This window comes from Platichthys flesus, chromosome 2 (genome assembly GCF_949316205.1).
Source record: "Platichthys flesus chromosome 2, fPlaFle2.1, whole genome shotgun sequence".
NCBI lineage: Eukaryota > Metazoa > Chordata > Actinopteri > Pleuronectiformes > Pleuronectidae > Platichthys > Platichthys flesus.
This window is the reverse complement of record NC_084946.1, coordinates 22,729,362-22,757,161: the sequence shown is the minus strand read 5'-3', so window position 1 is coordinate 22,757,161 and position 27,800 is coordinate 22,729,362. Positions and strand designations below refer to the sequence as shown.

The following is a 27,800-nucleotide window of genomic DNA, read 5'->3' as shown; positions in this document are numbered from 1 at the left end:
GTTTGAAGGACGTCCCAGTATCACCAGTATCACTGTTATCTTTCCTGACTTTGCCAATGGTCAGTTTGAATATGTAAAGTGTAAATTGAATTAACTTTTAAGAGTAATTGTAAGAGGAGAAAATACCATGTGAATACTTCATATATAAAAGAAGACACTCTCGTAACCAACTGCATTACACGGTGTCATAACAACAGGCCTAGAGAAGCTGGGACACTTTCTTATTTCTTTAGTGGTTGGTTATTAAATTCGATGCAACACGATGGGCACTTAACAACAAAAGTCCTGCACTTGGAAGTGATGGCAGATGCTTCATTCATAATTCAGACTCCTAATGAAATCATCCTGAGAAGTGGCTGACATCAAACCGTGTCTGATGCTACACTATGTGATTTGTTTTGTTTCCCATCTCTAATAATGTGCTGTTTGCAGAGAGGGGAAGACGGAACAGGTCCAAACAAGTCTCACAAATATAATTATCTCCTATTTGTCTTAAGACAAATGAAGCACAAACTCACACTTGGAACTATAATTAGTGAAGTCGTCCGAAAACATCTGATGCAGCTGAGAACAACAACAGGCCACTTCTAAACATCTTGATTTACATCATATTATATCAGATCCATGTGTTTGTTACTAGCACAAATACTGCATCACATGTGTCCCACCGTTATGTAAGTGTAAAATTTACTTTGTATAATGCTTATCTTAATGTATTAATATGATCTGCACTGTGCAACTACCTACTGCTAAGACCTGGTTAATGACACATTCAGTATTACTAATCACGTCGAATGCAGTTTCTTTCTCACAAAACATTTCTGAAGATGATTCTCTTAAAATTTCGAAAGCTGCATCGTCTTCTTCTCAATTTCTCTACAGCACAACTAGTGGTGAAAAACTCCAGAGGAAACCTTTAAAATGACACAATCCTGAGCTTGGATGTGAATACTAAGGCAATATGCAGAAAGGGGGGGGGGGGGTTTTGATGCAAACTATAAATCAATGTGTGTTTACACGTCCGTCAGAGAATATATCTTAACCCCTCTCAGTAATTTGCAGGCTGGAAATTTTGAAGGTTCAAAATGGCGACTGACTGAGCAACATAGTCAAGGTGGAAACTGTACCCATCGGTGAATTGCAGCTGTGACCGTCAGACATTTTAATTAAAATCCTTTCTACTTTTATGGAGTTTCACATCCTCCCCTCAGGTCAGATTCAGTTTTCTGAAAATCAAACATGACAGGTTTAATTTTTCATTCACCAGCTGGTGTAATTAGAAGTCATGCTTTTCGGTTTCCACACACAGTTTCTCAATTTATCGTGTGCCGTGTTTCTTTGCCTGTATCACCTGAATGTAGAGTCTCGACTCTGTTATTTTATTGTGCTGATGTTTGACTTGCTGCATAAAAAAAAATGAACAAACTGAACTGAACTGAACCAAACTGCTAATTGGATCACAACTTTGTCATCATTTTCTATCTACGTGTGTGTGTGTGTACAGGTTATTTTCCACGTAGCTGAAACGTAACCTGCAATCATGGCTCTTTCACCACATAATCTTCACAGGAGGAAATCTCTCAACCTTCAGCCTCGTTGTGCTTTAATCAAAGATCAGTGGCTGCTGGAGGGATCAGCGCAGAACAAACCTCGTCCGTCTCTGTCACCTCCCCCACTATATGATAATGATGTGCACAGTTTGTCTGTTGCCTTAGCTATGCAAATGAGACGGTGACTCACTGTGCCCTTCAATGTGTGGCACAGCGGAGTTTTTCATCCTGTGCTAAATAAAGTTCTTTTATTTATGAATACTGAAACCCTGAATGGGCTCAGTACCATTAAATTACATTTTTATTATGTTAGAATTCAGTAGAATATTTTACCTCTAGTTTAGGACCATGTTCCAGTATCACTGTCAGGATGTACTTCATCAGATACACTAAAGTTAGTTTAAAGTGTAAAGTGTAATATTAATCTACCAAGGCAGTTTCCACCTGATGAATACTGATGAGACCATATGAATATTTCTGAATGAGACAAAAAGCTTGGGGGTGAACTTCCTTCTTTCTGACAGAGACAGGAAATGTCACAACTACTCACAAGTAACATAGAATAAAAAATAATAAAATAAAAGAACTATACAATTCTTTAGTTCCATTTCTTTTTCTTTTTAACTTGACCAACATTCAAAGGCTGCTGGGCTTTTGCATCAGTTGCAGTAAATATTCAACCCTTTACAATTAAACTGAATTAAACCTGCCATTTCATAAACCAGGATTGTCTATAAAACATATTTTTGGGCAGATTTTCCTCCCTCGTGAGGATTGAGGTGCAGAGGATGTTGCAACTGTTGAGCTTAACAAATAAAATCTGATTGATTTATTGACAGAGAATGTTTGACCCTAAATACAATGAAACCTCTGAGTTGCTAACATGACAATATTTAATTTCTATCTTTGTTTGGGCAGTTTAGGAGCAGATATTTGTAGTCTCACAAAACTAACATTTGTACACAGGGTGTTGAACGCCAAACAGGAGGAGGTACGCAAGGTCAGTAAGTCAGCAGAGAGGCTGTCGGGGGTGTAAGGGTCAATTTTACCTCTAAATTCTTTCCTTCTCACAAATCTCCCACAGTCGTAATGCTGTAATTAAAAAAGACTGAGTTTCCATTGGCGGGTCCTTCAGGGACTTGGTGTGTAAGACACATTAGCAGTCAGGTGTTGCGGGCTGAAAAGGTTTCCCTGTGATCAGCACTTTGTTGTTAGACCCCAAACTGCTGCGCCTGCACAAAGTGGCCTGAGGTCAGTTTGTAATAACAGGTAAGTTATTAAAGGGAACACCTGTGAGCTTTTAGTGAACAATAGCACACATTACACCTTCAAGTGGGTGAATGCTCTGTACGTCCTTTCAAGGTGGGGATTCTAATTAAAAAAAGGAAACTTCAGTGACTTTGTTACGTGAAGTAAAAAAGGTGAAATTGCATTTATGTGATTATTTATTTGAGTAAACCTTTTGAGGTTTATACTTCAAACACATAAATACATCAAAACAGGAAAAAAAAAGAGTTGCCCGAAGAAATATGTATCTATATAACCTTCAAAGATTGTTGATTTGATCAAAAAGAGATAAGAAAAGAGGCATTTCTTTGTAAATTCCCAGAAGCACATTAAGATTGGACGACGGGACCTAAAAGAGATAAAAATCTTGGCAGAATAATTTGTCAGAGAAGCTTTAGGTCCTCAGTGACTTACTTTTGCTCTGTTTTTCTTCAAATGTGTCGACTTAGAGGAAGACCACTTCAACAGCGCAAATAAAAATAGCAGATTAAACTAATCTGCACTGTACTATTACAACGAAAAGGTGTTTATGCCCCACAACACTCAAGAGTAACACACGCAAAAACAGGCACCAACCCTCTCCAGACTACAAAATGTCATTTTCATTCCCCGCCTGCTCCCCCACACACAATGGAGAATCAGGCTGTATGTGTTGGCCCCGCTGTACGAGTGTCTGTGCTGTCTCACAGCCGAGTGGTACATTATAATCCACACTCAACAACAGGCAGGCTTTGTTAAAACAGTGTTTGTCTGCTGGAAATCCAGTGTGTTACGTAAAATGAGCAGACACAGATAATAGACACCGATTATACCGAGTCTGAAGGACCTGGACGCCCGATAGAACAACCTCTCTGCAAAGTTATCTCCAAAACTAAAAAAATCCAGGTGAACTAATGGAGGCTTCTAAAGACTTTACATGGAGAAATAGTCTGAAACTGACGGAAGGCTTGCGTGTGCGCTGAATCAATGACCCTGAAAACGCTGCTTTTCTATTTTCATTCAATTGGCATCTCATTTGTTCATCTGCGCATGGAGATTGCAGTCCTCCCTGGTAGTGGTCACACACACACACACACACACACACACACAGAATGAGTGTCTGTTTAATGGGCTGGGAGCGAGCAGTGTGATGATTTCCCTGGAGACAGAGCCACCGTGAGCAGAGGGAACCGTGGCTGCTGCAGACACACAGGTAGGCCTGCGTGGCACCACTGGACTTGGAAAGCACAGCTGCCCACCGACCCGCTGGGAAGTGTCGTCACCCCGCTGAATGACTGGCTCAGGTGCGCCAGACACACAACAGGACCTTTCAGTGCATCTGCTGCAGCACCTACTTCAGATTCGCTGCCTCCTGCTCTCCCACCACTTACCACTCGCCTTTCACCGGGGCCGGAGCTTCCACTCGCTCCGTCTCTGCACCACCCACCACATGCACTCCATTTACAAGATCCACTGAGCTCTGAAGCCCACTCGAGCAATATACAAACATGGTGCATAGGAAAAAAAGAATCAATCTTGCTTCAAAGACTGTCTTCACTACAATGACATGTAAATAACATAGCTGCATTACATGTTCAGTCACAAAAGATCTACGTTGAAGCTTCCTGACAAGAATGCTCTGAAGGCAAATTAAAGAAAATGCAATGACGCATAACCTCTCTGCAATAAGGTTTGGGTGGATGGTTCAGTCAACGAAGCGTGTGACTGTGACATGGGAAACTCAACGATATCACCAGACAACATCGATACTGGTTTAGTGATTACAATTTGAGTAAGGCACCTGTTTGTAAATGGCTTAGGAAACAATTTCTCTCAATTAGCGTAAGGTTAGGGAAATGCACTCACGGCTAACAAAACACAAAATCATTTTTGTTGAGATGAGAAGTTAGGTCATGTTTCCGTCAGGGCTTTTTTCATTAGCAGGATTAATTGCTGGAGGGTTGAGGTGTTGTCAGGGAAGAGCCCATTATATTTTGGTGCGGATCCAAATATGGGGGGGGGATTTTTTTGGGGGGGTTGCATATAAAACTCGATTGATTGATTAACTGACTTTCTTTTCCATAGGGAGGTTTTCCACCTATTCATTGATTTGTCTGAGAATATAAATGGATCTTGATGAAACCCTCAGGCATGTTTAGGGGACTGCATAGTGTTTATGAGTGTGTGCCATTTGGTGCAGATCCAAATGAAAAACTAAATTGTTAGCTCTAGGGCTATTTCTTGATGTAACCAACATTCTCCTATGTGCCTGTCTACCATCATGACGCTCCATAAAAGGGCATCTGAATTCACACTGACCTTTAGCTATGGAGCTAAATCATGAAGTGCTGAATTGCCCAAATTTTAACAGTTTATGATCTGAATCCAAGCAGCAGTCAATACTGGTTTCTTTTGACCATAATGGAAATGTCTTCCTATCAAGAAGTAGGTTCAGAAGCTTAAACTTCACCAAACCTTGATCACCGAGGTGGCAGGCCAGAAAACAGGCATCAGCTACTGATGTTCAGTTTATTACAAATGATATACGATGTTATTTTCCTCTCCTCCTCCCAACTCTCTCCCCCCAACACCCTATCTCCTGTGGACATCGCCTGAACTGCTGAGGCTAGCAAAGGTATCGCGCTTCCTCTCCATTAGACGTTAGGGGTTTTTAGAAGAGAGGAATTAAAGAGGGAAAGGTGAAAGGAACTTCATATCCTCGTCTACCTGCAGGGTAGAGAAAATGAAAGAGAGAGGGCAGGGGCATGGGGGGGGGGGGGGGTAGTGGAACGTGGGGGAGTCTACACAGAGTTGCAGGAGAGAGGAAGGGAAACATCCAGGCCCTCAGGCTCTGGGACTCCCTGCCAACCTGCATTGGCTGACAAAATCAGCGTCATCGCCTAAATCACTTTTTTTTATGCTCACCAGCAGAACCAGCAGCTACTGCAGAGTGAACTCCCTGCTGATGTGTAGTCAATTTTTTATTAAGTTGTTGAAGATGCATGTGTCTTTGTTGGCCAGCTCTAAGCACCAATGTGGGATCGCATCAGTGAATACTCGGTTTCAATTTCCTATTTCGAATAGGAAATTCTTCACTAAAGGTGCTTCCAGACATGCACTGAACGCTGGACATTTTCTAGAGCTGCTGTATGAGCGAACGTAAATCAAGTCAGTTGCTCTCGTGAGAATACAGAGAATTCACAGCGAGCACGGGAGAGCGCTGATGGAGTTGATGGCGTTTCTAACACATGACGGAAGAAAAGAGAAAACAAACATCTCAGGAGGAAAAAGAGGATTTATCAAATGTCGACTTGGAAAGACAAACAGGATTTTGGGAGTTTTTGGTGATAGGCGCCGACGCCGTTGTTGTAAACAAAAGTACGTCATCTCGGAATTTGTGTTATGTAAGGGTAGACAAATCGCATTTTCATTACAGTGGAGGGAGAGGCAGAGGAGGGTGAGAGGGTGGTGGTGAGTGGAGGTAGTGACAGTGAGGGGGGCAGACTGGGAGGCTGTAACACCATCTCCACGCTCTGCTGGCCAAACAGGAGCTGATAGGGCAAATGTGTTTCTGCTCAGGTGTGCTGAATTATTGAACGGACAGCGAGAGGAGAGGCCAGCGAACATCAGCCTCCCTGACCAGCTGTGGACGAACCAGTCACTCAGCGGTCAACACTGTGTGTGTGTGTGTGCATGTGTGCGTGTGTGTGTGTGTGTGTGCATGTGTGTGTAAAAGCGTTATTCACAGGTTATCTGTACAACAGCCGAAAGTCCTCTGTGGTGCTGAGGCCTCACCACCTTGAAATAGCAGCTACATGTGTTACTAGAATATTCTAGGTTAAAAGACGCCACAAAGCCTCATGTGTTGCCCCCAGTAATGAAACCACACTATCCAATTCAAGCCTGAAAGTCTCCTTGTCCACTAATGGACATGTTCTGGTGAACAGAATCTATATTTAATCTGATATCCAGGTCAGCAGGAGGAGGCCGGTGAGTCGAAAATCGAACAGATACTAAACTTCATAAAGAAAGTAAGAGGAAATAAACCAAAAAGTTAAGATATAAATGGATTATTATTCTGTTTCAGCTCAATCTAAAACATGTTGGGGGGCGTCTGCAGGTTCTGATCCAGCCCTGGAGTTTTTTCAAATACATGAATAAGTTCTTCTTTCATACAAATCTATAACATGGAATGAAGATATTTTTATGTTTTCAATTAGTTGTTTCAACGGGAAATGCCAAAACAGTGTGAAGATGCCTGACCTTTCATAGACTCAAGGTGCAAAAGAAAAGCAGAAACAGCCTAATAATAATAATAACAAGAAGAATATCAATCCTTTACAAAACAGAAACCTCCACTAAGCCTGTTCGCCTGGAGCCTTTGCTTAATGGCCGGGCTGTGAAATGTCTGTTTAGCTCAGCGATGAATATGCACGCTGCTGTAATATATAACATGAATTGACATTAATCAGGGCACGTCGTTCAGAAGGCAGCTGATGGGAATACTGATCCGATGCACCAGTCTAATGAGAGGGGGGAGGGAGGGGGTGCGGTGGAGGGAGACGAGGACGAGGAGGCCAGAGCGGAGAGCAGGGATCGTAAAACGCCCGGAGAGGAAAGGAAACGTTTACGTGAGGGAACATTGCCCTGTAAAAATCAAAGGCAGGGAGCGGATGGTTTTCCTGTAACACTTGGTGAGAGCACTTGAAAATTACTTTATATGAGTAAATAGGTTCCTGGTTTGTTTGTAGTTCAGTCATAAGATCTAATAGAGATAATACTGCTGCGTTACTTTGGATTTTATTGGACTAAAGAAAAATATAATAAACCAATGCAAACTGACCATATTTACCTCGGCCTGAGAGGTTACACTTTCACCTCTGTGTGTTTGTTTATCAGAATTACACAAAAAATATTTCACTACTTCACTTCTGAACATAACCCTGTAGTCTTTTAGATTCCTTTTGGTTAAAGAAAATAGGATTCTAAAGGTCGGCTCTATTGGCAAATCTCTTGGACTCAAAATCATTTCTGATAATGAGGAATATAAACATGAAAGACCCCTGAGATCTTTAGGAACCAGTGTCCTCTTCTTTTGTCCCTTTTGTGGGTTTTAAGCTTCCTTATAAACCCTCTTGCCTTCCTGTGTTAAAGGAATAAAGTCAGACGAGAGAAAATTGCGGACGGATTAGCTGAGACTGGTTTCCATCTTAACCTGCGCGACCTCCAGACAGCTCCCTCCTGTCACACGCCAACCAAATCTCTAATCTTGGCTTTCACACTGCAACAAAGACAGACCGCTGCCTTGCTCTCGCTCTCTCACAACTCACTTACTCCCTCCCTCGAGGGAGCGATGATGAAGGAGATGGAGGGTGAGGAAGAGGAAGAGGGAGTGGAGTGAGAAATAGAGAGGGAAGGCGATAGTGGGGAGGGAGAGTGGGGTCGCTGTGCGAGCGATAGAGCGCCACAGGCTGCCTTAATGAAAAGCCTCTCGTGGCGATGGAGAGATTGCCTGTGGAATGGACCTCTGATTGGAGAAGCAGCAGCTTGTTGTAGCGTGTAGACTAATTAAAGTATTGAAGGGGGTTGAGGTGACAGGGTGGTGATTAGACCCCATCCCAGGGTTAGCCACGTTGAGGAGAGACAGACAAATACACCTAAAAACTGAGCGAGCTGGATAATGGGCGAGCTGCAGCACTAGTAAAGTGTTGAACTGATTCTGAATTCCCAAGTGGAGACTGTAGCTGTCTGAAGATGCTACCTGCACGGCCTGGGCAATCAGGACAAAACAGAAAGTAGCTTTAAAACCCTGTTCGAGGGCCGAGTCACGCAAATTACATCCGTTCTCGAAAATAGTGTCCCTACTACTCTTAATCCTGTCAACTGTTTCCAGGGGTGTTATTTATTCTGTGTAAAGCGGAGTTGTGTGGATAATCTGGATGAAATGAGAAACTGTCTCTGTTAGGAGAGCCTGCGGTTGATCAAATTCGAAATTTCACTGTGCTTTAATGCTCTGCTGACACAGGCTGACGGTTAACTCATTCAAATAGATTCAGTGTTTTTTGTGAATTTACGAAGGTGTGGGATTCTAATCTTGAGGTGCACGGTTTATTATTGAGCTGGGAAATAGACATTTTACAGAAAATTCATCCCACATCTGATGACCTTCAAGAGCTTGATCAATAGTAATGAATTCAGTTTAGACCTAATATTGGTTTATCTGTTTATTGTATTGTCGGGCCGTGTCAAATGTATTGCTTGTTGTTCCAAACGCAAAATGGACAGTGCAGGGGGATATCTGCCGTAATGGAGAGGAAGGAAACAAGATGGCATTTATCCACATCTACTCATCCTCACGCCCCTCCCCCTTCCTTCCTCTGGTGGACCCCAGCTCCCTACGTCTCTAAACATGGGGTGTATTTGTAATCAACTGATTCAGGTCTTCGCATAATTAACATTGCAGTCCTTATGTATAAAAGAGCAGCCAGACATTCGAAAAATTAACCAGACAAACGCCATCATTTGTGGCTGCATTCTAATTTGGGGTTTCTGTGTCAGAAATAGAAGCCAGGAGACCAACTTATCATATCCAGAAGTCGCTATAAAGATGAAGTCAATTAAACATTATCTCCACTGTTGGTTTAAATGTTTTTAAACTGTATATCTAAAGGATCCATCTGGATTCCTTGTGTAAAAAAAGGCAGACAGTATATCTGCTGGATTCACTAGCATTCAAGGTCATCGTCAGAGGAGACTTTGCTTCAAGGTCAGACAGAAGAAAGGTTCCCTGACTGAAAGTGAAACAGTGAAAAAGAAATGGATAGTAATGGAAAAGAGTTTTTTTAAATGTGAATTATCTTGTTATGTAAATCGATCCCTTTTCCACTGGTTCTTCGCAATAAATTTTCATTACGTCCTTCATTATTTACATAATCAGCACCATTATCGGTCCTCTATTTGCATTTCAGCTTTGCTATATTACATCTCACTGTGCGGCTAAAACCACCGATTTCCACAGGATTAATAATGTAGCTGCCTGTATGTTGATGAAATGAACGAGAGTTAAAAAAACAACAGCCTGTAAAAGTAAACGCCTTCCTTCTGGCATCTCAACACCCAACAGCAGCAAATACCAGGAGGGGTGATGTGGAAGGAAGTCATTAGTGAGGAGCATTTAAGATGCAATACAGTCACACGAACAAGGGATTTATAAAATCCACAGAGGACGATTGACAAGCTCTAAATTGGTTGAGATGTTCTGTCTCTCCAGTGAATGTGTTAGAAAGATAACTGATGTAATCTAATGGAAATCCCAAACTTATAATGGTCACTTAATAACAATGCCTTGGCAAAAAGAGATGAACCTCTTTCAGGTGAAGTTGAGCTGTATCAAACTGTGAGGAAGAGAAAAGCCAAACACAAACTTTACTACAAATATACTTAAATGTGTGAATTTAATTGTGTTATGTTTGTAGGTAATGCATGATTGCAGTATATTTGTACGAATGAATGTGTAGAATCATGTACTGTGTGCTGAATGTACTAGAGTTTCAACAAGTACTCTGTTAAATACCTTGACGGGTTTCTTGCGCGATGACTCGCCATCATTGTTCTCGGCCTCCTCATGCTCCTTGCTACCTTGGGGCAGGTTGGAGTAGTTGGCCAGGCTGCTGAGGAGAGACGACACCATGGGGCTGGTGTCCATCTCCTCCTGCAGACACACACACAGACACACAGAGACAGGACAGTCTGGAGTCAGTGTTTTCATCATGACTCCAGCCTTTAATCCTCTGAGCCAGCCAAGTGAACTCTATAACTCCAGGAGTGTTTCATTAGATCACTGAAAATCAATAACAATTTCACCTAACGTGTTACTCTCCACACCCCCTTGCGGATTCCTACCCAGTTAGAGCAGAAAAATATGTAAGTGCTTACAAAATCAAATGTTCATCTGCAGATTTTGTTTCCTTTGTTCTTGTTCATCCCACAGAGAAACAAAATATAAATACATTTGAGCAGAGCTGTGGCGAGTTCATAGAGACTTTCTCCTGTTGCAGTGTGAGATTTGCTCGCAGTAACTAATTCAACTTATTATCAATGATCCTGCTTTTTATCATGCCTGGTTATTTGTGTTAACAAATCATTGTGTGTGTGACTGTACCTCAAACAAGGCCATGTTCTTGCCATCATACTGCTGGCTCTTCTCTGCGGCAGCATCACTGCTGTTGATGAAGGGGCTGCTCTCCTTGGGGTTACTGTCGCCTGCAAGAAACACACACACACACACACTTCACTTTAACACTTGAAATACAACAGACGACAAACAGCGCGACATCAAAATGCACAAGCCACTTTCTTTGTGTAAGAAAAAAACTCTTTTGTGGCCTAACAACCAACAACAACTTTTCATTTATTTCAAGAGATTGACTTTTGAAATAAATGATTTGTTTATTTATGAACCCATTGCTTAAGCAAAGAGAGACACACGGACATAAGGCTCGAACAAGAGGACGTCTGCCAGAAGAGGAGGGGAGGCCTGTCGTCTCCACAGAGCGCCCACAGTCAGAAATGCAGAGAAACAGAATCATACTTAATGGAGTGTGCACTCACAATATGTGAAGGGCTATATATTCCATATGGCCATCGCAAGAAGGCAAACATCTCAATCAGTTTGTCGCTACAGTGACAAACAATGGCATCGCTAGAGAGGGCTTCCACCAAGAAATAATGAGAAATGAAAAAAAAATAAAGTAATAATACACAGCAGCTTTAAAAAACGCAGAAACTGTGCGATGTGATTTCATTGACAGCTTGTTGTCGGCATCGTGACTCCATCAAGAAGCATCTGTCTGTGGGTTCACATTCTAGGGCACGAGCAAAATCTGTCTCTCTATATAGTATATGTTACAATATCAGCATTTCGTTGTGAATCAATTAAATGAAAATAAGTAAAAATAGTGTTTTAACGTATTCTCACATTGACTCATCACAGAGACACTGACAGGTATTGACCACACGGTGTCTAAAAATGTTAAGATATGTTTATTCATACCAAACACATGCACAGACATGCACAACACACCCATGCAATGGTAGGTAAATGTATCCTCTGCATTTAACCCATCTGGTGCAGGACACACAGAGCAGTGAGCGACCATGTACGGCACTCGGGGAGCAGATGTTGGGGGAGTAAGGTGCCTTGCTCAGGGGCACTAGACAGGGTAGGGAGACTCTTGGATTTTTGGACAGATCAATCCAGGTTCGTCTTTTGTTGTCTCTCCGTGGAGTTGAACCAGAGACGAACCAGAGACCTTCTCTGCCCATAGTCCAAGTTTCCAGTCCACCGCCAGAACTTAAAAAGCAGTGATGCATCTTTTCTTTTATTTGCTCTCGTGCCTTTGACACTAAGCGATGTACATGTGTGAAAATGACCGGAATCCAATTCACAGCTTCACATCAATTCCTCCTCTGTAAAAAAAAACCCTTGACTTAAAAATATTGATTCACTGTCATCAAACAAGCAGGTTAATCGTATCCCTCACATTCTTTAACATGTCCAGGATAAAAAATTCTATATTAAAAATAAAAACAAGGACAAACTATTGATTTGAGGCAGTTGATCACAGAGGCAGTCACTTCTCACAGCCTCATGCCGATCCAGGGAGAATCTGCTTATTTTACGCATCACAATTTAGAGCACATTAGCCTTGGTACTTGAACTGTTTCCCGAGCAGACGTCTGGAAGTATAATTAAATTTAGAACCGCTATTTTCCACCAAGTGCAGTGAAGGTCTTGGTGGCGCAGAGTTTGGCATCCTATTTGCACCTTCTCCTCCGAGCATCTCTTGAGGGAGATGGCAGATTGCTCTCCCTCTGGCTCTCAGTCCTGTCTTGGACCGAGCACCGCGAGACCAGGTTATTTATAGCCAGGATGCCGCAGCCATGTGCCATGACGTTAGGGCACTGATAACAGCCAGCACACTGTTCTACAGAGACAGAGCAATAGGGCCACTCAGACCGGGGGATGATGAGTGGAAAAAAAAGGGGCCGTGCATGAAGATTCAGAGCAGGAAAAGAGCGCAGGAGGGCGGGGAAGTTAATGCAAAGAGAAGGAAAGTAAGAGAATGAGGGTGCTGATGAGAAGATAGAGAGACACAGATAGATGGGGTGAGAATGGAAAGTGACAGAGAGCGAGGTATGAGCTCAGGCAGACAAGGACGAGGCAGCCAGACTGGAAATGGGCACCCGCAGAGGGACAGAAGGGAGAGGAACGAGAGAGAGACACACTTAAGTCCTCGGCTGCAAAATGTAAAAGCTTCTGCTGCACTCAAGGTTCAGCTCTGTGTGTGACCTGCAGGTTAACAGCAGTTAAAAGAATCCGACAGGCTTCTCAGAACACGTGGATTATTTAGTGGTGGTTCTAAAATATATTTTCAACCACTTCGAACCACATGCGGAAAATTCAATTTTATGAAATGCCATTTGTGCATCAGTGCAGGATACAGGCTGGTTGGAGCAGTGATGAGATTAACAGCTACGAACACAGGATTGACCCTCGGTGTTTAAATTAATCATGGGCACGTTTTGAAACCACTCCCTCTCTGTTACCTTCCTCCTACTTTAACTCCAAATAATCTGGGTAAAATTGTAAATATTTGGGAATGCAAATTCCAAATGAGTTTTTGAAGTCATTTCAGAAAGATATAACATTTCCAGTATATCTTTCTTCTCCATAGTGAGGTGACCTGCATTTCTAGTTTTCCTACCAGATCAGGAAGAATATTGCTGCAATAATAAAATAAAAATGTCCAAGACCTGTCGATGCTTTTTCATTATTTCTTGACATGTCTTAGACAAAATCAATCAGTCAATCAAAACAATAAAATGTATAATTGTTTATTTCGAAGGACTTTTTTTGTTGCTTATAATAAGTAGTGCATTTATTCTTGTGGTTCTCTTGTAAAATACTAAACTAACTAACCTTTCATTGCTGCAAATGTATTGAAACATGTACTTTACACACTCTGTTTATAACTTAGTTATTTTCATTTAAAGCATGAATTGGTGTGATTTACTGCAATGGATACAACTAACTAACCAAGTAGGCTACAGTACTTTTTGAGGAATCTTTACATCAAGCATCAGACACTTTCTAGAAAACAGTACCTTCTCCATACAACATGCAGCTAGATGTTGTTAGATGCTCTGCTTTTTTACTGAGCTCTTGAAGGTTCCAAGCAGCAACGAGGACCATGAGGAAGAACTAACCCTGAACAATACAGACCATTTAGCACATAAGATGGAGGCTGGAGGTGACGGAGGCTGCAGCAGCTAACACAGAACGATCAAGTTCCGGACCTGAAACTAACTTGCATTTTGTAAAATTACACCTGACAGTGATGGAATAAAATGATGATGCTTCCCCAAGTGTCTTGACAGCTCATTTGTAACACACGCTATAGACAACACACCCACACACGCCCACACCCACACACTGGGAGGGTTAATGCCCCACAGACGACTATCCTATCACTTATCTCTCCACAGCCCATTTCTCCTCATCGTCTAATAATTAAAACTCCATCATCAAAGCTGTGATGGATCCCCCCTATCCGGAAAAATGACAGTGCCCAAAAGAGTTTAGCTCCTCCTGCATCCCCAAAGCAGCTTATCCCCCTTCAATCTGGTGGGATCCTTCCGACAATGGCTCTCACTATCAAAGCCCGTCGCCATTTATGGTCAAAATCCAGAGCTTTGCTGCTCACTGAGCATGAGATCGTCTTATAAATTCCCCACGATAAAACCCAGAACCAACACTCTCCTCTCATCTTCGTCTCGTTGACGTTTCACCGAAGCAGCAGTTCACTGTGAATGTATTGGAGATAAACAGACGATGAACGGGTGTGTCTTTAATGGACATATTTATTGTGCTTCCTGTGATCAGCAAATGATATAGATTTTTTAAGATAACTTGTTATGGTGTATCGTTTGCAGCGTGGTAGAGTATATTGTGTTTTCACAATGATAAAGTGAAGAGCTGGGCCATTATTTACAGCATCAGCGAGGTTGATACCGTAGACTGCCACGATTCTCTGATAACATCGACAACTGAAACGATCTGAAATGATCTGACAGTACTTTTCATCCATCACTAAACACTTCCCAGCTGTATAGTCTTTTAGGGGGACTTTATTCATGTTTATATTTTCTATTTGGACTGTTGGTAAGATTTTAAAAAAGTCACCCTGGGCTGTAGAAAAGAATGAGGAACATTTGTATCTATTGATGGACATTTTACAGACTTTCAATTTTAAAAACTACTCAATCTATTGATTATTTTCATTCCTGATTAAATTATTGAGTTAACAATTGATTGCTTTCTAAGTGAAATGTCAGAAAATGTCACAATTTCCTTCCACCCAATGTTCCATCTTCGAATGCTGATCAGAGGTCCAAAACCCAGAGATATGTAACCCTTACACATAAGACAGTAAATATAATTAATTCAGTGAATAATTTTATGAGAATTGTAATTGTTACACTTCCAATCAAATCTAAAACATTATAATGGCACTAATTTCACTATTGAGAAATATAATGTAATATAAATATTATAACGTATTCACTGGCATTTTACTCAACTGACATCAGAGTGGCTTTGAATTACACCCTTTTGAAAAACATTACATATACATTACATATATTTTAGATTTTTTTCTACTGATGTCTGTTGTGTTGTAATTCGCTGTTCTGTGGGACTTTAAATGATCACATCATGCACTTCATCCTGTGTTCACCAAACACTATGACATATTGGTATTCATCATCATATTTTATTAATAATATATAATATGAATTGTATTTATGCAGAAACCCTTCAGTTCTGGTTCCCTGTCAGATAAAAATGACTTTATAAACTGACTAGAAATATGTGATTGTTGTCCTTCTAAGGAGTTTCTCTCATGTCTGTATTTGATGTCCACGTAATTTCCCATTTTCCTGTATCCGTGACTAAGAGCCTCACCAGCTGGCTGGACACTCGCCGTGTTTGAGAGCAAAGGACAACTTTCACTACAAATGAGCGGAGGCCTGCTCCCCTGCTCTCGTTCTGTGGGTTACAGCTTTCCTGCAGATCTTTGAACAGAGGAGCCACAGAGGATTAAATGTTTGACTTTGTTTTATTGATCCTTCTTGTACAGTGTCGAGGTGGCGACAGTCACAGTTATTGCTGTCCCTCTCTCCCTCTATCCCTCTCACTCTCGCAGCCAGTGATGCTCGCTCTCTCTCGCTCTCCTGCTCCGTGTCGGGCTGCCGTACTGCTCGCCCTCTCAGAGGAGTGAATTGGAGGGGAAAAGCCACAGTGCAAGATGTTGATTCTTGAGGAGCTGACTCAACAGAGGCTTAAGGACCACTTGTTGATTTCGGAGAGTGTGTACATGTATGTGTGTGTATGTGTGTGGTCCTGGCATTACTCATTAACCTAAATCTGTTTACACACGGTTCACAGTATGGGGACTTTTCGTTGTGGGAACAAAAATCCAAGACCTCATAACATAAATAATTTAATTAAATGTAAGGGGAAGAGATGTTTTAAGGTTAAAGTTAGGATTAGGCAGGTATGGTTTAGTGGTAAGACTGTGGATACGGAGACACGTGTGTGTGTGTGTGTGTGTGTGTGTGTGTGTGTGTGTGTGTGTGTGTGATTGGCGCAGTCTGTGCTGAACAGCAGTGGAGAGGTGGCTCAACCAATTAATCTGTGTCTTAATCTGGGCAGTGAAAGATGGATTTTAGCCATTTTATGTAAAGTAGGACCACATGAAAAATTATCATCATCCTTTTTAAAAAGAAAAAAAAAAATACCCAGGATTTGTATACACGTCGGAAATTTACTCCCAGCTCCTTCATGCATAAAGGTAAATATCGACTATCCTGTTGGCTGTTAGACTGCGACTGGAGTAAACGTTAAGCACACGTGCCCGCCGAGACATTTAATTTGCATCCAGAGAGAAATGCTTCATGTGTCGGAAGAATGAAGAAACAAAATGGAGTTGGTGAAACGGAACCAAACAATTAAAGAGACGAAGTTGGATTTTCTGGCTGCGTTCCTTCGCCATTGTTCCCTGGTGCATCGCCAAATTCAAGCAGGTCTTGAGTTCAGTCGCAGATTCTGTTGTCTCCTCTCAACGTCCCCACATACTAATGGATGTCTGGCAATCAATGTCATAGGTCTGTCTCTCTCTCTCTCTCTCTCTCTGACACAATCAGGTTCTCTGTGACATGGCAGAGGAATATTGGGTGGAGTCAGGTGAAAGATAAAAGTCACTTTAATCTAAATTCCAGTATGTGTAATTCTGAAAAAACAAACAAAGATGAACTAACCTAAACTGGCAGACATATGTAAACTCTGCGTTACAAGGCAGTGTATAATAAGCAGATCACAGGGACAGGGGACAGAGTTCAGCTTTAGTTGAAAACACATAGATTTTGTGATGTAATTCCTAATATTATGAATTTGACACGAGATAACTAATATTTTCTTTTGTACAAGTTTCCCTCTCAACTGTGGGGCTTTTACTTAAAAGGATATGAAAACAGAACAAGTCAAAATGTATCCATGGTCATTTTCTTTAAATACTGAATTTAACAAGAGATTATGAGTGATGTACACGTTTTACACACATGATAGGAGAAAATAGCAACAGCTTATAGTTACATGCCCACCTCTTCCCACACAAACTATCATAAATAGATATTGCCTCCTATCATGGCTCCTGCACCACATCACAGACACAACAGCCTTGTATAACAGGATCTCACTCTCCCTTTTTCTGTCTCCCACTCTCCTCCATCTCTCTTCATCCTTCTTTCCTCAGCCTGCTGCTGCTCTCGCCCGTGATCTGTTTTTGTAGTTATGTATATTTAGGTGGCGTGATACCGAAGGTATGAACAAACGCCCCTTTTCTTCTTTGTGCTGCAGGACAGGACCTGTGTGCTGATCTGTATTCAGGCTGCTGCTTCAGCCCACTATGAATTTTAATGCAGCCTTGCCTCACATGGTATGACTTTGACACGGTCCCTCCGAAAGAGATCCTGGCTCCTGATTGGCTCCTGAGCTGACGGCAGCGGACTGGCCGATGGCAGAGGGACACGGGAGGATGTCTGTGCGCACGGGGCCACATGAGAGCATCTAGCAGCTCTTAGCCAGTCGGCCGGGCTTCCAAACATGTCACGGTTTGAGGCCTGATGATGAATGGGTGGGTTTGGTCCAATTTCCCCTCGCTACCGCTGCCGCGCCTGTAGCTGTGCACGTCAGGATTAATTTTTGTTTAATGGCAGACCCCTGCAACGCCTTCCCAGCAGCACCCTGTCTATCTGACATCAGGCACAGAAGGTGGTTGTACACAGGAGGAGACTGACACACGGATAAAACTATGCCTTTTAGTTGTTAGCGCGGTCGACGGGGGGGAATCTTAGCAGGGGTCCGAGGGGCGACAAGCGCCAGACGAGGTGTTGAAATGATGAATTCTATTTACTGTTAGGAGTTTATTCATTTTTATCATAGAATTCAATTTCTTCGGCTTCTGCTCACACATCATCACTATTCTAATCTCCAATCTCAAACTGACATGAGCAAAAAGATGACGAAACATTTTAGCTTAAGTATCTTGAATTTGTCTTCATCAGATTAGAATAAACTAGAGAGCTGGAAGGCACATAGACAGTTGCTGCTGCACTGTAAAAAAATCATGGTACACGTTGCCCTTAAGCACTTTTCTCAAAAATCTTTGTCTCTTTACTGTCCCTCATTCATTTGAGAGAAGCTCCTGAAAATACACTAGAATAGTATAGATAATGGAGTAATGGAGTCGTTTTTACCAGAAATGTGGAAACATCAATTGTTTATTCAGTTTAAAGAACAATAACGGGCCAATAATTACCTCAACCAAGGCCCAACAGTTCCCTTTAATTCTATCAAGCTGTAGTAAATTTCTCATAATCAATTATTTCCTGGGAATAGGGTTAGGGATGTGTTGAAAAACACCTTATGTGAGGGTGTTGAAGAAAGTGGAGAAAGAAAATCATTGGATCATGGGTTCTTCCCTGACACATACGTCTTCTGTCCACCATGTTTCGTGGAAATCCATTTGAGTGGTTTGTGCAATCTTGATGAAAAACAAACAACTGCAAAGGGGTGAAAGCATAAGCTTCTTGGTAGAGGTAATAAATCGATGGGTTGAAGAAAACAGGCCACCACAGTTATCCAGAGTAGAGGCCTAGCGATCTTGTCTCGTATGAACGACTCAAAGGATTTCTCTCGAATCAAAATAAAGAGATAATAACCATGAACCTGAATCATGATGAAAGAACAAGCATCTTGTTTTGTGACATAAGGTGGAAATACAGAAAAAAGATACACAAACTTTTAAGCAAAAACCTTACTTTGCAGTCATAACTCGCTGCTCAGACTCCCGCAGGTGGTGGACTGGCTATGGGAGGAAACCCTGTGTCATGTCAGTCTCCATGCATGCCTCCTGCATGCATGGAGACTGCCTGTGGGAGTGACTGTAGCTCGCTCCCTACTGCTGCTGTAATTGGTGAGCCATGCAGCCTAACAGGGCTGTAGGGATGAAGGAGGGAGATGAAAAAAACAGAAATGCGTGGGTGGAGGTGAGGGAGTGTGAGCAGCAGGGAGCGAAAAAGGACTGAGTGGGAAGAGAGGTGAGGTGTGGTAGGATTACACACTGGTGAGGTAATTGGATGAGGAGCAAAGGTGTCCTACACCCGCTATCTTTTTTTACTTTTTTTAAGAACAGTGGAGCCGGAGGAATGACGCAGGGCGAGAATCAGATGGGAGCGGGAGGACGGGAGGGAGATGACAGGATGGGGGGAAACGATAGCAGCTGCGCAGGCTGACATATTTTCATGAGGTCATGATTAAAAATTCTCCCCAACTTATCACATGCCAGGAAACCAATTTAACTCAGAAACATAATTTCCTTGTCGGTGCTCTGGTGCCAGGCCTGGACGTGGAGCCAAGCCATCGCACCCTTATTACATTTGGCACATTTTGGAACACGGAGCTCCAATAAGAGAGGCCCAGCCACCTGTGACAGGTCCACAGAGGTATCTTGGCAGAGTCAGAACACGGGAGGCGGTGTTATCGATGGTAGGGATGGTTTATGTGATCGCTAGGTCTGATCGAAGGTGACAGGGCTATCATCTCGCCAGGTCTGCAGCTTTCTGGCTCTATGATGGAACGCTGGAGGTGTGAACCGAGGCGCAAATTAACACCTGAGTGGTTTCTCTCCCGACTGACCCCTCCTCCTTCCCTGGATGTGGCCATGTTCTCCGTCCAACCCCCTCAGAGATAAAGCAATCTAGCCAGAAGCCCGGAGGACTTTCCTGGGAAGAGGGCACGTCCTTCTCTCCTCTCTCAGCATCTTTTCTCATTTATTTCGTTCTCTGCGCCTTCTCCTCTCAGGTGTGATTCCAGATCCCTGTGCTCTCATCTCTCTCTCTCTCTCTCTCACACTTCCCTCCACTTTCTCCTTCACACTTCTGTCCCCATTGCCCTTTTTCCTCACCCGCCAAGTCTTCTATCTTCCACTCCTCTCTCCTCCAGAGCAATAACAAAGTCAATAGACAAGGCTGTGGACACAGAAAAAGAATCTAACACATCGGGGTGAATCAGCGTTCAACTTTGAGATGGCCCAAGATAAACTCACTAATGGAGTCGGAAGATATAAAAAGAAATTCAAGGAAAAGAGAGTAAGATGTTGACGGATGAATAATCATTCCTATGATTTATTATCATCTGTAGCCATTATTGAAATAATCTGACTTTAATGCAATTACATCCTGCAGCAGACTACAGACTAGACAAATTAGAAAACAACAATAAATCAATCCCTAAGAATTATATCGGGCGTTTAATTTGACGATTACATTTATAAATACTAAGTCATTATAGAAATAAATGTTTTTTTTTGATCAAATATCCCATTTCAGTAACTTGAGGGTTGCTCGGTCTCTATGTTTACACAGATTCAATCACTACGCTCGTTAATCACTTTAATGCAAATCCTCCAAACAGCGTGAGACTTTTTATCAGTTTACTGGATAGACTTCAGGTTCACAGATCCCCTTTACAACTGGGAAAACTGCCACAGCCCCAGATGGTTTGTCTGCCTCCACTGGACTGGCAAAGATCGGACTTATAAACCTCTTAAGAAATTGAAGCTGTGCAGCATTCAGGTCCAGTTTTTTAGTGAACAAAAGCAAAACTTTTCTAATAATCCAATGACCGATTGACAGCGGCATCATTAGAACTGAACCATCCTCAAACATGTCTGTGATGCACCACAATGAGTGCTTCAGTGCTGACTGGCCTGACAACAGTGCAGCGTCTTACTACCTTATGAGACGAGACAGACACTTCTTATGTAACGTGGCCAAAAATAACATCAGTGAAGCTTTTTCACCATCTTCTCTGAAAGTCAAGGCAAGCTGACGTGGTGGGGCGTACGACTGAGGGGATAAATCCACATCAAACTAATTTGCATGGAACCAAGAGCATAAATTCTGCTGATTTACGGGTGAACAAGCAGAGCAGGTCATAAAAGGCATGAACTCAATAGCAGCCGTGTTCAGATGTGTGATGAGCAGCAGCTCCGTCTTGACCTGGTCCAGGACTACATTTTATGAATACCTAAGTGGGTTCTCCAGGTTCCAGGACCGTGATGTAGTCTAATGATCCTGAAACAAGTATATCTGATACCGCACAGGGGGCAGACGAACAAGCTGTGACAGTGATAAAGTTGATAATATAACATTTTTGCAAAAAGTTGCTGAGGTGCTAGTTTGAGAGAGTGGGCTGTTTACCAGACAACAAATATTTGTTCTATTTATGCGTCTATTCATGAGAACGGTGACAGTAAAACCCAAATAATAAGCTAAAAGATGCTAAAAACAATATAATTGTTTAATCTTGTTACACAATGTCATTAACATTATATTGTTAAATATGAAAATACTGATTAGTGCATCTTTAAAGGTCCAGTGTGTACGGTTTAGGCGAAAGGGATCTGTTGACAGAAAGTTGATATAAAATAAACCTAGTGATGTTTTCACGAGTGTGTTTCATCTTAATTATACAAATTGCTGTTTTATCTAGCCCAGAATGGGCCGTTTGTATTGAAGTACTTTATATTAACATCATAGGGGGGGCGGGGGGGGGGGGGGGGGGTCCTCTCTACATGTTTCTTGTAGTAGCCCAGACTGGACAAACTAAACACCCTTTTCTGAGAACTGAAGGTTACCACAGGTTCTCTTTCGTTTTTGGAATGGGAGGATGAGGTGAGGGGGTTTTCAGCTGCAACATGCAACTTCACCACTTTATGTCACTTAATTCTACACACTACAACTTTCAGTTAAACGAGGATGGGAGGACGGTAACCTTGCATCAACCCAAAGACATTTAGCAGAAAATAAAAAAGAAGGAAGGGAAGGTGACGGAGCAGAAGAGAGCCAGAAATCATTCATGATGAGGAGAGTTTATAGCCTATCAACGCCAACGGCAGAAGTAATGGAGTCTGGAAAGACAGACTGCAGTCCCAAGCACTGCAGCAAGCGGAGGGAGAGACAGACATAAACAGAGTCGAGGAACAGAAAGACAGACGGTGCCACACACACAAAAAAGACCCTGAGCCTTGTTCTTCAATCTGGCCCGGGCAGATAAGACCACAGCATTCAGGGATTTATCAGGTTCCTCTGTACAGGTGCATTACCTGGACGGCTGAGCGCGGCCCCAGTCATTTACTGATAGTGCACAGTATATGTGCCCTTGTGAGTGTGTGAATCCCGGTTTTCTAACACCCGTTTATTTGAGAAGGTGTGTGTGTCTGTCTCTGTTTGTGTGTGACCGCTCTGCCCAGAGAACCACCGCAAGGCCGAGGCTCATCTTGTGGAAGAAGGACAGATGTTGGTGGATATTTCAAGTCTCTGGCAGATAAATAAATCATGGAACACTGGTTTGGATTTAGACAGAGATGAAAGCTTTAAGAGCGGAGCTTTTTGCAGCTGCGCTCTGGGAGAGAGACGGAGAGAGAAAGTGGCACCAGGCAAACATACACAACCACGTCCCATCACCCCAGAGGTAAGGCCACCTCTTAAAAGGACTTACCCCGGATCATATCAGAGTCAGTGCTAAATATAGCTTATTAAATTCTTATGGGCACAAGTCATCTGCATTTCATAAAACATTAATGCAGTAGGCAGGCCAAAAACAGTTTTTTAAACTTTGGATCCTTATCACAAGCTCCCACAAAAGCCCTTTTCTCTGTGGATGCACTCTGGAGGGAAACGTAAAAAGGAAAGAGAGGGGCAATTGAAACAGGAAGTTAGAGCCGGCGAGCTCTGGGAGTTTATCGCCACTCCTCTGTCTCTTTGGGTCTAGACAGAAGTATTTAAAAAAAAAAAAAAAAAGGAAGTGGAAAGTTGTTAGTGAGGGGCCTCTAGGCAGGAGGGAAGTGAAGGAGCCTTTTGAAAAATTACCCACTCTGTCTCCACATCTTTTTCCTTTTCTTCACCTCCGTTTCTCTTTCCGTTACCCTCTGCAGACTTCTGCCAGGCGAGTGCAAACCACTGCTCACTCATGTGTGTGTGTGTGTGTCAGACTGTGTCCTGGTGGACCCAAAGATGTGGCTTTCGTCTGCCTTTGATTAATCCTATGAATTATGCATCCTGCGTCCCTGTTTGTGTGTGTCCATGTCCGTGTGTGTCCGTGTGTGGAACCGCGCCAGACACTGCAGTGTTTAGTGACAGTGAATGATACTGCTTCGCCCTTCTCACACTCTCTCAATGACTCCCTCTCTCTCACTCACTCTCTCTCTCTTTCTCTAACACACACACATACGCTGTCAGTTTATTAGGGACACCTTTAGCTACGACTACTGTGGTCTTTATTCTAACAATTATGCAATTTTAGACTTTTCAGGTTTTTTTTACACCAGTGTGACAGTTGTTACGACTGAACCTGAACTTCTGAACACAGTAATAAAGCGTGTTAAAACGTTAATCAAGTGCACGATGTGGAACGTTTGGGATCAACACTCCTGTTGCAGACACACACACACAGTTTAAATGTGTTAAGTGGGTTCTAAAGAATAAAAATAACAATCATGATAGTAATAATATGAATATGCCTAATTATCAACATTCAACTGATTCAATTCCGTTCGACATGAGGCGATGGTGCAAATTAAAGAATTATTATATCTGGGGTGTTTCTATTCTCAGACCAGGTTTTTTCCATCATTGAACTATGCAAACAAAAATGGTTCCATAATACAGACATAAAACTTTACAGGCATAAAATACAAACATAAAACTTTTTGAGTGCTGGGCTGTGGTTTAACTCTTCTGGTTATCGGTCCCCTTGCAGTTGTTAATATCTGTTGTGCTGAAATGCTGAATTGCAAAGAGGGTTTGACAACTCGATCTTATGGTGAGCCGACACCGATCTCATTTAACTACACAACGTCTACTGCAAAACATCCGAGCTTTGAAAAAAGTAAAAGGAGTGTAATAGCAATTTGACTCAGGATTGTCAGTTAGGCATCAACCACCATAAGCGAACGGGTCAAATCTGAAAAACCTTTGGCCATTCTATACCAGAAAATAAATAGTTTATATGTGTTTACTCTGTTATTATAATCATTAATTGGGATAGATGCACGGTGTTGAACTCAAAGTTCGCGCACAGCACTTCTGGTTTTAGCTTTTTATAAAGTGACCTGATATAACAGTTGTATCAGCATGATCTCCTATGTGACTGTATTTCCTGTATAAAGAGATTCTCACATATATTCAAAACTGGCCGAAAACTAATTTTGATTATTCAAAAAATCACATTGTTTGAAACAGTTCAATATCTATTTGTGTGCATTATCTCTCCAAGAGGGCCGCACACATAGCTTTCACAAAACTCCATCAAAGAAAGTGGTGTTGTGTGACTCCTGTCAGTCAGTCTCAATGTCAGTTACATTCAAATCATTTTTTTTCCCACAAGTGGATTAAATACTAAAATTTATTATATTTCTCGACAAATGTAATGTATTTGAAATCAAGACAGCTTTTCTTGTGCATATAAATAAATATACATATATGACTGTACTTTGAAATATGCAGTGTTTTTACTGTAGCTGCTAAGACGCAGCAGTCCTTCCTCTTGCAGACAGTCTAGCAGGTGATGAACGCAGCCAGCTGTCATTTCTCTCGCTCTATTTTTTTCTTCTGTTACAATCTGACTCTCTGCCTTTTCTACTATAGCTCTTTGCCTGCAGCATGATATTCAGAGGGAAACTGAGGAGTAGAAATACGAAAAAAGGGGAAAGAATATTGGCGATAAAGAGGAAAGAAAGGTTGGAAGGGTGCAGAATTGTTACAGCGGGCGAAGAGAAATGGCTGCAGCAGAGGGAGGGATGGCGAGTGGGATATGAGCTCGGGGGGAAAAGGCAGAACGGAGATAGAAATCAAGGAAGAGATTGACAAAAGGAAATCCATTCAGTCCAGACACGGGCCCTCGTACGGACATGGTCTGCCATCGAGATCCAACCGTCTCACACACAATCCACCGGCCTCTTTAGCACACACCACGTTTTAACTGAGTTAAAGATACGGACTGTACGCTTTAGAGCCGAGAGGTGTCCCAGCTGCTCGGCAGGGAACAGAAATCACAATGTCGAGTTACAGGTTACATCCTCACCACACCTGTGATCCCCCGCACCAGCTCCCATGGTTCAATATTTCCAGTCTCAACAGGAGGGAGAACAAGATGAGATACGCCACTAGATTTATTTTTTCACAGTATTTCTGCTCATACTGCAAAAACCAAAACCTGGATTTAGCAAAAAAACTCGCTATTGCACAGTATTTACCATCACGCAGACTTTAATAAATGAAGCAGGAGCAGGGCCGCATATGTGGTTTACCATCGGCAGTGAGGCGGAAGACATTCAGTGAGCTCGGTGAACAGTGTGTTGCTGCCGCTGCTGCCGTGTGCGTGTTTTTAAAGCTGCCCCACTGCAGAGCCAACTCTCTCTCCTGGAAACTTTGCACTGTGGCAGAAACCATAAATTGGACTCGAGCTGAGTATATGGTCAAAACAAGTGAAGTCCTGTGAGAGTTGAATATTACATAAGTTCCCTTTGTCCTTGACTAGAACCTTTTCGGAATTCAGAGGCAGAAAATCTGTATCTACAGAAAGTAAAGTAAAGTTAGCACGTTTAAAATTGGAATAAAGGTTTTGGTTCACTATTATAGTTATAGCAATACTTGATATAGTATATCACATTTTATATAGCATTTATATGAACCTTTTGGCACATATGATTTGATCATATCACCTCAGACAGATATTTGTTTTAGAAGCAACACTTGTGGGTTTTCCTGGAGGTGGCCAGTCTATCACAGGGCTGATATCGTAGAGACAAACACATACATGGGCAATTAAGAGTCACCAACCTAAACTGCATGTTTTTGAATAGTGGGAGGAACATGCAGACTCCACTCTCGATCTGTTAAATGCTACTAATCAAAATCCAGTTAATAGTTTTACTTAAAAGATTCAAACTCATTTCACAGACCTAATCAGCAGATTATTGGGTTTATTTTGTTTTCTTTAGATAACACTAGCTGGATTCTTTTAAGGTTAGATGCCAATTTGCTGGACTTGCTACAGGGCTACTGTTAAGATCAATGTACCACTTAATATGAGATATGAGCTCAAGCCAGCACCTAATGGACATTTTAAATATATGATACTGTTACCATACTGTTTATATAAGAAATATTTGTTAGCCTGGCACCTAAGGTGAATATTCTCATCTTATATACTGATGGAAACCGTGTGTATTTATGCCTAAATTAAAAGAGAGGCAGTTCCAACCCTGAGGTCTAATCTTCCCTACGTGGACACAAGAATAACAACAGCAGAAATGCCCAGACAACTAAATAATGGCAGAGACACGGCTCTGCTCTTGTTTTTGCTGTTGGTCTCAGATTGAAATGTAAGGCCAAAATGAGCGCAGACAAAATGACGATCAAAGTCGTTTCTCGCCGGCTGCCAATTCGAGAGATGTTCCTCCATTCCATTCGATCCAGCCAGTGGGCTGCTAATCCATCCCTGTCCTCTCTCGCTGTGTGTATTGTTGAGCGTTTGACAAGCCACCTCTGCCAGCCTCCAGCCACAGGACTGGCAGAACCGCCAGTGAGTCTCCCTCAGCGAGATTAAATGGATTCCCATCAAGTGGCGGTTAACCAGGCCACCATTTTGAGTCGTCCTTGTTGTCCCTGAGAATCGCTTACAGGTCAGTGACTCTACTAACAATCAATGGTGTTTTTTTTGTTATGGACAATGATGCCACAGCTTGAGTGAAGTCGATACCAAACAGGAGGAGGAAGAGTTCAAGATCTTCTCTACAGTGTAGTGTGCTGCGTTTTGTAACCAGCCTACAGCTGGTGCTGGTCGGAGGAAGCCTGTTATTTTTAGTTTTGCAGGCGCTCAGACATGGTAGTCAAAAACTCTGTGTCTTTAATAATGTATTGGCAATATTTGGTCCTCTACACTCACCGTGAGAGATGGGAAGGTATCCCAGCATGCTCAGTAGAAATGTCTCAAAATACAAAGAAGCTGTCGGTGAAGGATTGATTCTCCTCTGAGGGGTTGAAATGTGTCGACTCCGCTCTCGACTATCACGATGTTTAATCAGGTGACCTTGGATGTGATCGCTGTCTTTTGGATGTCAGTCATTTGCCTATTTAGCTGTGTGATGAATTTACCTTGTCAGTGGTTCGTCGTTTGCTGCCCTTTTCGGTGTGCCCTGAGAATCAAGCGTGTGGTTTATTTGGTTTACTTAATGGTGCAATTTATCTCATTATGCGTGTGTACGTTGAGACTTGTTTTATCTGTGTGTGTCTTGTGTG

General features: G+C 42.2%; 1 protein-coding gene across 3 annotated transcripts in view; it reads right to left on the bottom strand.

Annotated features, from left to right (window-relative positions):
- Positions 1-27,800, bottom strand: part of slc12a5a (solute carrier family 12 member 5a) — a 125,341-nt gene that overhangs the window by 25,676 nt on the left and 71,865 nt on the right. For all 3 annotated transcript variants that reach the window (XM_062406490.1, XM_062406497.1, XM_062406504.1), the window contains exons 2-3: positions 10,978-11,078; positions 10,390-10,527 (exon numbers count right to left, since the gene is read on the bottom strand). In XM_062406490.1, coding sequence (XP_062262474.1) covers positions 10,390-10,527; positions 10,978-11,078 — 239 coding nt within the window. The remainder of the gene's footprint in view (positions 1-10,389; positions 10,528-10,977; positions 11,079-27,800) is intronic.